We start from the raw sequence: 12,121 nt of genomic DNA, 5'->3' as shown, positions 1-12,121 counted from the left end.
ACGGTGACATTAACATCACTAAGAAGGATAAACACCGGAAAAAAAAAAAAAAAAGGAGTTTTTATTTACAAACTGTAACTGCGTTTCAATAATGTTCATGAACAGATGGGATTAGAAAAACACCAAACCTCCACCCTTCCAATTTTTCCAGCAGGCTGTGCTGCTGCCAATCTTTCCTGAACTTCTTATTGTTGTGCTTTAACATCAGTTTCTTATCTTTATCTTAGAATGACTCAAAAAACAGGCTCTCAGAGGGAAACTTCAATACTTTTTTTTTAAAATCAATGTGTCACTGTTTAGCCAAAGCTGGCAAGATGAAGTCCAAATTATTTTTTCAGCTAGTTGGCTGTTTGATCAGGTTTAGCTTTCAGCTTTGTGTGTCATTTCCTGACTCCCAGGCGGCTCAGACCTAGATCTCCAGCCAGCTGTTGGCAACAGTCAGGCTTTTGTAAACAAGTTGCTTTCAGGTTGATCAGCTCTGTGCCATCAGCAGCAGGGGGAAGGGGTGTACAGAAATAAGCAGGCTAACAGAGGGTAGACAGCATGAAGAACTGGAGATGAACTGGCTAACAGAGGGCAGACAGCATGAAGAACTGGAGATGAACTATCACAGTTGAGAATTAAGACAACCATAGATCTAGTGTCTAGTCATGGCTCTGAAACTTCCACCTCAACCATGCATAAGTCCAGCATAAGTAACTTGCTTATCAAGAAGGGCTATTGGAATGAAGCAAATCATCTCCCACAGAAAATGCAGTGTTCAATTCCTACTGAAAATAATTCTCTTGCTGTCTCTTTAAAATGATGAGATTGGTTTTTCACCTGCATCATTTTCACCTGAAAGAAGTATTCACAGCACTTTCTTTTCTCATAGCTGTAAATCAGCTCTGGTGAGATGATCTTGCGTCCCTGCAATTACTGCTAACAAGGAAACTGCATGGAGGGTAGCAAAAGTGGTATTTAACACCAGATCTCCTTTAGCTTCCTCTAACCAATACTCAATTTCTTTAATTTCCAGCATAAAGAAAACTACATCTCTTTCTACATAAGCACAGAAAACACAGCAGAAAGACACCACATTCCAGCAGGTTTCAATAATTATTTTTTGGTGATGATGTTGAAAATGTCAGTCCTGCATACACTGGCAAGCAGAATTTTTAGCAGGAGATGAATGAATGCCACTGGGGAGCTAATAGAGTCTAACACAGCAGCACTAAGTTCTCCTGACACAGCAGACCTCTGGTGCAGAAGAGGTATGGGAAAAGATAGGAAAAGAGAAACCCAGCAAGATATCTGTATATATTCTCCTTGTCACAAGCAGCAAGGAAGCAAATTTTCAACATCTCAGCTGACATGGAAGTGTGAAAATGCATAGGATGTATCAATTTACACTGGCTTTGGTATGATCTGGTGGTATTGCTTCATGATAAAGTGAGGACAGGGGAGGGCTTCACCAGGTACCAATCGAGAATTCAGCAAATAAGTAATTTGGCTACTGGTCACACCAACCGAAACCTGTGATGCACAAAAGGAACTGCATGAAAAGTCATGAATGCCCTCCTTCCTTCTGCCCACACACAGTTTTAGAATTTGCATTTTATGTGGCAGAGAAACAGAGGAATTGTGTCTTTCAGCCTCAATTATTCACTTGCTTCCACCCACACTAATGCAGTGTAGAAATTGTTACAGAATTCCGATTCATCAACATTCATTCATTAATATAGCATTCCTCAGAGAGCTCCCAGCTATCATGCAGAAGCATATACAGCATGTACATGCAGAAGCAGAGACAGCCTGGACTTGGTCAAACATAGTTCCTTGCTTAGCTGCTTCAGGAGGGATTTGACCTGCATTTTTCACTCTGAATTTTCTTAGCAGATTTATTTTTCAATCAGATTCTAAGAAAGTGGGTCTGTTTCTCCACTTTCACCTACTCATGTAAGACAATACCAAAAAGCTACCATGCTGACATTAGGGCAGAGAAATTAAAAATTAAGAACCTCCAATAGTTCTTCTCTCATCAGGACTATTATCTCAAAAGGATGCACAGCTTCCTTATGTTTTTGAATCAAGTCTTCAGTCATGGGGATGGATGCAGTACTTGCCAGTACTGTTTCTTGATGCTCATTACTTGGGTGCAACGACAGGATTTTGCTGTTTATTTAATGATTTGTTAATATTTAATGTATTCTCAAAATGTTTTTTAAAGACAAACCAAACATCTCTTCCTCTAGATTCACAAAAAACAAATGGAGAAATTGTACAAACAACCCATAAGGCATCAGTTATTCCGGGCCCGAGGCCTTTGCTGAGGCTACTTTGCACATAGAGCCAGGAGATTGGTTCCTCACAGGTAACGACCTGGTAGCTGTTAAACTCTACCCACCTGTTCAGGGCGCACTTGAGCATTAATGAGCTGGTAAACAACAAAATCTGCGAGGCCAATATTTTCTAGCAAGAAGGAAGTGAGGGTCTCCCCATCTTTCAAAATGTCAAGAATTCGTATTCCTCTTCCTGGATGAAAAAAGAATGCACAGATCAGTGAGATACCAAACAAAGGAAGTTAAAGAACAGCTCATATCCTGGCTTAAACCTGCAAAAAGAATGTGCTTTGGCTCTTATACCTAGTCATGACTAACTGGGGCTAAAATTATTTTTGCAACTCAAAATCAATTTAATCCTTTGTTGGGAAATGATAATCAAAAAATGCTGAGTGTTCTGGCTCTGCATATCTGATCTCTCAAAGATGTTTCAGACTAGGGCTACAGCAATGGACACATTGAAAGCAGCCCTGACTGCATCTGAAACGGTCTGATTTTTTCTGACATAATGCTTTATTTTAAAGGTTCAGATTCAAGTATGCTACAGTTCTTAGTGTCCTTTCTTCTGAGCCTTGTGTAAATAACTTCAGTCAACCCTTTACATTTACACTAATTTATCACTGTTGTCAATCAATTTTAGTTAGTTAACCTTATTCTCTAGCATTGCAAATGTGACCCTTGAAAATCTTGCATGAGAAATAACTCAACTTCTTTGGAGAAGCATAAAGTTGTATCTTATGCTTCATAATAAACTAGATTAACAACTATATTAAACAAGATTAACAACTACTCTTCAGGCAAACCAGTGAGACCACCCACTGTTAAATTAGTCACATGTAAGAGGCCACCAATTTCCCTGCTACTGTCTGTAACAATACTCAAAGTACTGCTGTTCCTAAAGTCAAACAGTTCCAATATTTTAAAACTTGTCTCTGTTACAAATCTTATCAGTGAGAACTCTGCCTCAGCATGGTGCAAGAGAAAAGCTTGGAAACCTAATGTTGCTCATGTTCATCAAATATTTATTACAACTTTACTAAATTATACCTTTATTAAAGGTAATACACACAGCATCCACAGACTTTGGTGAAGAATGCTTGAATAGCTCTAATTCTTCTAGTCTTTAGAACAGGCAATGGAAACTGACAGGAGCAGTGTGTATCCTACTGACATAGGGAATGGAACTTTCAACATTTCTAATAAACATGCGCTCCATTCTGTGAGCTGAGTCTTATCAGAGTTTGCCAACCAACTTCCACAATTCCATCTGCACTAAGCATATTCTGGCCTGAGGCTACAGGGTCTGAGAACTTCTTCAATTGTTTCTCCACATATTTATTCAAGCAGTAAACACTGAAAACAATAGCAGGGGTCTGTCCCTCATATTCTTACTGATGCCTTTCCTGGCATCCAGGCAGTGTGGAGGAAAAAGCACACCACAAGAAAACATCTCATCGAAAGTGTCAGAGCAAAGGGAGACCAGGACAAGGAAGGAGGACTCAAGAGGCAGGTCTGATTTCAGGAATCAGAAGAAGGTGCAATCACAACTCTGGCATTTGCAAATTTTTCCTTGCTCAACATTGCAGCTATTCAATTAAATTGTTACTTAAAAGCGATAGTAGTAAGCTGTAAACACAGACAGCTTAAATAGCCAATCTTTCAAGTAACTTTTGCTGTATGAAGAAAGATGGTAATTCCTATTTTATTTAGTTAAGCTTCAGAACTGACTTTTTTACTGTTTTATATATAATAGGAAATTCCAAATTTCTATTTTTTAAAAGTAAAACACATCTAAAACCTCCACAGATTCTGAAGGAGTGTTAACATTTCATATCACAGGATTCGTGGGAATGTACTCTGTATTTCATGAGTAAAGTTGATATGGAATGCAAAGGCAACTTCCTAAACCACGGGGTGTGGCCCCTTAGCAATACACAGCAAACCCATGGCATGACATGCTTTTCCTCCCCTCTAAATAGTCATGTTTGATTTCTATGGCTGGGTACAAACAACAGCTCAGATTATACTCGAGTTCTTGTTTACATTCTGGGGCATTTGGTTGTCTCACTGTTATTCACAAGGAGATAATCCTTTTTTTACTTCTAGTTATAAACCTCTGATAGGATAGTGGACCATGTGTATCAGATGGTTTATACACATCCTGTTAAAAATATATGGGGAGTGACTAATTTTAATAAGAATGCTATTCCGGTGACAAAGGATTTGAGAATGGGACAGATCAATTCACAAAGCCAGACCATTTTTAAACCTTTAGTTTTAGGAGTACCCTTTTCAAATTCTATACTTCAAGTCCAAAAATTTTACAATTATACCATTCCCTATTTTCCCCAGGACTGTGTTTTGAGTTTGGCAAGTTGCTTTGAATAAAAATTAATGCAATGATTTTGCAATTCTGTTTATAAGTGTTCAATGCTTTCTTAACATATCATGAAGAGTTTCCTTCTTCACTGTTTCAAACCTGTTTTAGCTAAGACTGTAACCAAGTACCTCTAAGCACTTCTCTGGGTTATGCTCCTGGCATATATTCAGACATGTTCCTAATTTTCCATTCCTCTGCATCTTCCAGTGAACTTTCTCACTGCTTTTGCTTTTACTTTAATGATAATTAATGACATTTCTTAAGCCATGTTTTACTTTGTGTGGTGAGATATCCATGCTTTTCGAATTTTGTCTACTATCATTTAAGAGGTTGTAGTAGGAGATGACTGCCTCTCTCCTTTCCCTTAAATGACAGGTGTTTGTCATGGAACAGATTTTAACTTACCCTAACAGTAAGCAGAGCAACAGCTACATGTGAAATATATTATAATGCTGCCAGCCTTCAAAGTAACTAGTATCCAACTCTCAGAAGGAAAAATTAAATAGTCTAAAGGATATAGGTACAACAATTACCTGCAATTCTTTCAGGATTAGTTCTCATTGTTTCCATAAACTGAGTCATAATGATCAGCTCTTCCCAGATTCTTCCAAGGTCATGGATTTCAGGGGTTTCCAGTAAAAGCTCCTGAGCATCTTTATATACCCTTGCAAGGCTAAAAGGAGAAATAATGAAGAAACAGTAATTTAAGAGTGATGACTCTTGAGAACCTTTCAAGTCAAAAAAAAAACCCCAAACCAAACAAATGGAAGAGAAGAGAAGAGAAGAGAAGAGAAGAGAAGAGAAGAGAAGAGAAGAGAAGAGAAGAGAAGAGAAGAGAAGAAGAAATGTTGACTGTCTGTATTAGGGATAAGGAAAAAAAAACCAAGTTGTTTTGTCCTCAGTTTCAGATAGTTTGGGGTTCAGTTAGATTTGAAATTCCACAGAAGTTTTAAGAGGGCTACTGGTGTTGCAGAAGATTGGCCATTCATATATTTTTTCGTTAGCCATGCTGGTCCTTCTGGAGACACAGAACCTTCCCCGGACAACTTGTATCTCACAATTATAGCGCAAATCTACCCTGGCTCTAGCCCAGGCCCACCTCCAGCAGCTGAATGGAGCACTCTGGGCACATGCTCAGCCTAGCAAATGACACGGAGTCATTCACAAACAGAAACATCCTTCACCTCACACATCAGTCTCCTCCAATTTGTTTGGCCCCTTCAGAATATTTCTTCTAGGAGGAGCAGGAAAACACAAGTAACAAATAGTCACAGGCAGCTGTTCAACTACTGGTTCTGGGTTAGAACATGCAGATCAAGCAAGGATGCAACCAGACCCTCTGTTTATGAACAAGCATAAGAAATTCTAACTATCAGGCAAGGCCATTACACTCCTCTAACAGTATTATGTTTTTCCATGCATGCAATAGTGTATCTCAGTCCCCATGACTCATTTTAGCTTACAGGAAACAACAAACAGGAAGGACCAAATTATTTCAGAGAACACAATGAATTTACTTCTGCTCTAGTGCACTGGATTCATTGGGACTGACAAAGCCACAGTTTGCTCTGTAACAAGCAACCTATAAAAGCTAGAATGTACAGAAACCAGAACCCTCTAGCTTCACTGTGTGTTTGACTGTACCCCACCAAAAATGTTCAGCTGACTATTTTAAATCCTGTTCACCAGGAACAAAAGGTCAAATGGTAAGTTAAGTCCACATTACAGACTTTCACATGACAGGGGCTTCAGTGGCCTTCAGATTATTAGCTCATGAATTTTAATCACTGGATGCTCTAAAGTGGACTCTGCAACAGGGAGATTTGAAGCATTTTTATATTTAGGCTGACAGGGTTTTTTTCACTCCAAGGGTCCTTGTCTGCTATACTTTCTTTCATGACTCAGCTGTAATGAACAATGCAATAAAACTCCCACAGCCCTTTTTCAGTAATAGTCTGGAAATCTCCCATCCTCCTATTTTGCAAACAAGCTTAGTATCTGAAGGTTATGTGCTGATTAAAGTCTCACAAGTACATAGCCAAAACAGGTGCTACATCAGAAGTGGCAGTGCAGGTTCTTATTTGCTGCTACTTAATCAGAGCTCTCATTCAGAAGGGACAACTCTAGTGATGAGAAAAGAACGCCTAGGTATTCTATGCTCTTTTATCAAAAGACATTCAGTAAGTAAATTCTTATGGATTTTATTAAGTGAACATGTGTTCCCTAGAGACATGCACTGAAGTCTCTCTCTAAAAGGCCTAAACCTACCATTATGAGCTGTTTCAACTTTGCTGACCATTTGCAGCATGAAACCAAAGTGCTAGAACTGAAAATTTTTGTCTTCAACTGTTTGCACACTCGTATATTATTATCTTCCCTATTCATTCACCCCACAGAACAATTCTTTAAAATATTTCTTGGTGTGGTGAGACACCTTTCTAGGCAAGGTGAGGATACTCCAGCCTTTCTCCCCACATCATTCATGCCCATGACTGCCCAACAGGTGCCCAGAGCAAGCCATTAGCTGTTCCCTAGCAGCCTGCACTGCTGCAACCCAGCCTCACACACAGAGCTCTGCTTACATGGAATTTTTGTAGTTGGACACTACACCTGGAGCCTCTCCATGGGTTGGGCTGCGGAAACAGGGATTGTTCATGTTGCAGAAGATGCCATGTAGCCATGGCAGTGTTCCTGCTGATGGCATTGCCTTGTTTGGGAAGTGACCTAGAGTACCAAAACACAAAATAGAAATTGTTAGGCGTCTTTTCCAATGCAGCCTTTGGGAATATAAATAGCATGATGAGTTGGCTCTCTACAGAAGGAATGTGATAGGAATCACATAGGTTTATCCTTAACTGAGAAAAAAGCCACCAATATAAGCAATATGGCTATTTTCAACAGAAACTAATTCTGAGTAATGTGAATGCCTTTTTAAATAGGTAGTGAGGTAGTACTTTCTCAGTAACAGAATTATGGAAATCCAAAACTAGATAGCACCTTGAAACCCCACGTAGGTCTGACCAGAAAGCATCTCAGAGGAAAACATTTTTGACATTTTGACATTTTTTCTATGTCTTCACTGCTAGGTCTTACACTCACTACATGGCTACAAATAACTAAGCTATTTGAACTGAAGTCTGTTCTTTCACCGTTGGATAGTAACACTCCACAAACAGGTCCCAATACCTCTGTCTGAGAACACCTGGCCATTACTTATGACAAGTCAGATCATGATAACCTCTGAAACATTCTTACATTCATGTTGGCGATACAGTGGATTAGCTTTCCTCAGCCAGACAAGTGCAAGAAACAATGACAGAGGCCATAAAAGCTCCACTAGAAAACGAAGCTGGAAAAAAAGGAAAAAGTAAATTAAAAATAAATTTTACAAATAGACCACCATAGAGTCACTAGATGGCTAAAGGCATGAGACCTCCTCTCACAGCAGAAATGCACAGTGCAGCACGTGCCTATGGCTATCCATTGCCTGTTACAGCATTTGAGAAGGAAACCCAAAAGAGGATTTCATTAGAATGCCATGAAGCATCACTATGAATTCAGTGCTCAGTGGCTTCTCTGCCTCTTCTAAAGAAATACCTAAACATCCTGACTGAGGTGAAAAGAGGCAGGAGGTAGTGCATGACTCTACAACAAGGATTAGATATAAGTGACAGATTGATTATTTTAATCCACACTTTGACACTGCTGGGCTCATTAGCAGGCTGTCAGTACACTCTGCTTACCCAAAAGTAAAAGACTGCAGCATAAGCTTTACATACTTTGACCTTTACTTTAGCTTCTTTTTGTCATTATTAATTTCAATGCTATTAATTTCCTAATACCTGTAGAAATGTATGTATTAAGATCAAACACCTTATTCAATAACACAGAAGACCCCATCAAAAGCCCCTTTATTGCCCAGACCTTTCAATAAACTTAGAACAGTCACCAGCTCCTGTGTCATGCCAGAAAATCAAGGGCACTGCTTTACCACAGAGCAACATCCTGCCTGGTTTTGAGTCTGTTTCCTCCACTTCTGTGTTTCAGTTTGTTTTACTGCCTCTGTGTGTTTTGGCAGAGGTCTGAAACTACAATCCTTTGATCCTGTAACACAGGCCTTGGGCTCTGAGGAACAGCAATGGGATTTTTGTGTCCAGACACATGGCACTTTTTTGCTCCTCCCTGTAACAGCCAGGACAAAATATCTTCAGAACCAGGGTTGTAGTACAGAAAAACCCTCCTTGTTTCTTTACCTTTGCTCCCTCCTCCCCAATCAGGTACCAAATACGTGATAATAATGCACATAGCAGCAGAGCCAAAGACAAGATGGGTCACATGTGAATGTTGTTTTGGGCAAAAGGCACTCCACAGCATCATTAAGAACAGGTTTTTTGGAGCTGCCCTGTTTATCCACTCTAATTTTGTCTAACAGCTTTAGTTAAGCACAATATATTCTCACAGCAAAAGGGTAGAAAGCTTTACACCAGGCAACAATTTTCTATTTCACAGTTTTCTTCTTAAGGGTTTCCTTTCTAAAACAGAACAATAATAAAAAACCCACCCAGCACCACCTAGGAAGTTATGCATGCCTGATCTTTTTAAAACCAGACAAAATCTTACCAGCAGCAAAGGGCAAATGACACATTTATTAGAGAGGGAAACCTGACAGCTGTTGTGCACAGCTCTGAATACCCTTCCCAGCAGGGTCCACAAGGTCTGATCAATATCCATTGCCATCCATTTGGGACAAGCACTAAACACTCAAATGCAGAGGGGCAAGAACTGGTGAGACTCCTTGGTCCACCTTTGCTGCAGAGTAAATATGTGTTAATGCTCAGATGTGGATTCTTTCTTCACCCCCAGGAAATACAAAATCCTCAGACTTGAATTTGGTAGCTCCTTTCTGTCTGAGTTAACTAGTTTGGAAAAGATCAAAGTCTGAAGCTCAAGGGAAGCTTGCTTTCAACTTGGTACACAATGTGTTGTGTGGTAAGGACGGACCAGTGCTGTCAGACCTCTGACTTTTTCCTGTGGACCTTATCCAGAGGACAAAAAGGTGTCTCAGAATTCACTAGAAGTATCAGAAAGCAGCCCATAATCCTGCAGAACCACATGATAAATAGCCAGAAATCCCAGCAAGATGCACAGAGAAATGTAATATCCAGACAGAGCTGTAATGGAGCAAGCACAGTTATAAGACCACATAAATGTGAGAAGCTTAAATTGGCTATGGATCAACTGTAGACTCTGCAATGAAGTCTTGCTGTAAGACAAAGTATCATAAGATCTAAGAGGATTTGAAAGTACTTAAAATACTTCTGGCTTTTGCCTTACATATGTCATTCAGCCATACTAAAAAAGACACAATCTGTGTGAACTGTAAGGTCCTAACTAGAGTCACATCTAAGAACAGCTAAGTGTGAAGAGCAAATCTAAAATTAGGAATCAAATCCTTCTGAGCTGAATGATGCTCATTATGTTTTCTAACAACAGATCTTTTTATGTGAAAACATATAAATATTACCAACCACAGCTCTTCTGGTACACAATTTTATTTGTCAAAGAAAATCCCAACATGTCTATTCTATGTTTGGTCTGTAAAGAGCAGCTTTGTAAACTGCACCAGACAAGATGCCAGACAACAGGCCCCTACAAAGATCACATGGGATTCTTTGAGGGACTTGAGAGTTTTACATGCTGATAAATGTACCAGTGGAGTGCATGGTTCAAACCTGAAATCCAAAGACTAATACTTTACCTTTTGTCTTTTCCGAAGGATCCAGTTCTTCCAGAGTAGAAGTCTGACTTGCCTGAAGAAGTTCATTCTTCTGCATCAATACTTCTGGTTAACCTGTGGCAAAGGATGCATTGCCATTTCTCAGCTGACATCAGAAACAGACCTTAGAGCAAAATAACAGCTTTCTCTTCTTATTTTAAGATTATGTTATCACAGAGATCAGTTCCTTTCATTGTCTGCACCATTTAATTTTGCACTTTTCATACACTATCATGCATGAAAAATCGTGAGTTTCCTTTGTTTGGAGGCTACTTCCTGTGACACATTTATCAGCATTGAAAAGCAGTAGAGAGGAAGAACATCTCTTAAGAATAAAAAAAGTCATGAACATTGAATCTGGCTATTAACTTGCACTTGCATGTAATGAAGGCAGTTAATTGTTGCATCATTTATCACAACAAATCTTTTTTACTACTTTAAGTAGAGCAAAACACTATAATAAATCAGCACAGTAGAACCATGATAAAGAATAGTACCTAGTTATAATGTTTGGAGAACTCCACTTGGTCTGAGGAGGTACATGAACTTCTGGAGTGATAAGTCATGGTGGAGATCTATCTTCACTCTTTACATGCAGCACCCTGCTCATAAAATCAGTGTTGGCTTGGGATGGCTGTGATCAGAAAGAGAGTAGGCACTGAAAGAAATTCAATTTCCAAAAAAGAAGTTCATTTACATATATAACAACACTCCTCTAAAATCAGAAAAAGACCACTACACTTAAGGACTGAGTGAACACTGAATTCCCTATAGATTTTCATCTGTAAAGGGCATTTGAAACAGCAATGCAGCAAAACCTCCTACCAGTGCTCATGCTGAGCAATGACTCTATATAAGCACTATAACAGTTTCCCTGTGATTGTTCTTCCAAGTAGAAGCTGAACAACAACCCAGTTTTCATTATTAAAAAAAGAATTTAAAAGCATGTGGCAGTGCTTACCCTTTTCTTTCCCCTTCAGAGGGCTTTGGGGACACCTTTGAAAATCCTCCACAAAACTGCTATACAGAATTTAACACTCTGTAGATTTCCCCCAGCCCACTACAGCTCTGAAAGCAGAGCACTGCACTCTGCACTTCCCCAGCACCATCACTTGGCCTTTGAGTGTCACACAGGGGCCACCTAAGCCACCCACTTCAACTTGGCTTCTGGCACAAATTATAACAAAGCACAGGATCAGGCCATTCCTATGTGCTGAAAGGTGAGCCAGCAGGGAAGAAGACCAGCCTTGGCTGAACAGGGCACTTTCACTGGAAATCAGGGAAAAATAGAGAGTTTACAACCTTTGGAAGAAGGGGCAGCCAACTCAGGAAGAGTGCAAGGACGTTGTTAGGTCACATAGAGAAAAAATTAGAATGGCAAAAGCTCAGCTAGAACTCAAACTGACAACCGCTGTGAAAAATAATAAAAAGTGTTTTTATAAATGCATAAACAACAAAATGATGGCCAAAGGAAATCTCCATTATTTATTGCATGCAGAGAGAAACACTGTAACCAAGGATGAGGAAAAGCCCTTGGTATTTAATGCCTTCTTTGCCTCAGTCTTCAACACAAAGATTGGTTATCCTCAGAGCAACCACTCCCCTGAGCTGGGATGGGGAGCAGAAAATTTCCCCTGCAATCTA

General features: G+C 39.6%; 1 protein-coding gene across 1 annotated transcript in view; it reads right to left on the bottom strand.

Moving 5' to 3' along the window:
- The window catches only part of ABCA4 (ATP binding cassette subfamily A member 4), a 61,620-nt gene extending 51,095 nt beyond the window's left edge, over window positions 1–10,525 (bottom strand). Inside the window, exons 1-5 of the mRNA XM_071436252.1 lie at window positions 10,460–10,525; window positions 7,957–8,050; window positions 7,284–7,425; window positions 5,235–5,374; window positions 2,387–2,514 (exon numbers count right to left, since the gene is read on the bottom strand). Coding sequence (XP_071292353.1) covers window positions 2,387–2,514; window positions 5,235–5,374; window positions 7,284–7,425; window positions 7,957–8,050; window positions 10,460–10,525 — 570 coding nt within the window. The remainder of the gene's footprint in view (window positions 1–2,386; window positions 2,515–5,234; window positions 5,375–7,283; window positions 7,426–7,956; window positions 8,051–10,459) is intronic.
- Window positions 10,526–12,121: the final 1,596 nt, after the last annotated feature.

This window comes from Agelaius tricolor, unplaced genomic scaffold (assembly GCF_023055355.1).
Source record: "Agelaius tricolor isolate 1412-34295 unplaced genomic scaffold, bAgeTri1.0.p SCAF_11, whole genome shotgun sequence".
NCBI lineage: Eukaryota > Metazoa > Chordata > Aves > Passeriformes > Icteridae > Agelaius > Agelaius tricolor.
Note: the sequence above shows the minus strand (reverse complement) of the source record. Positions and strands in the feature narration are given on the sequence as shown.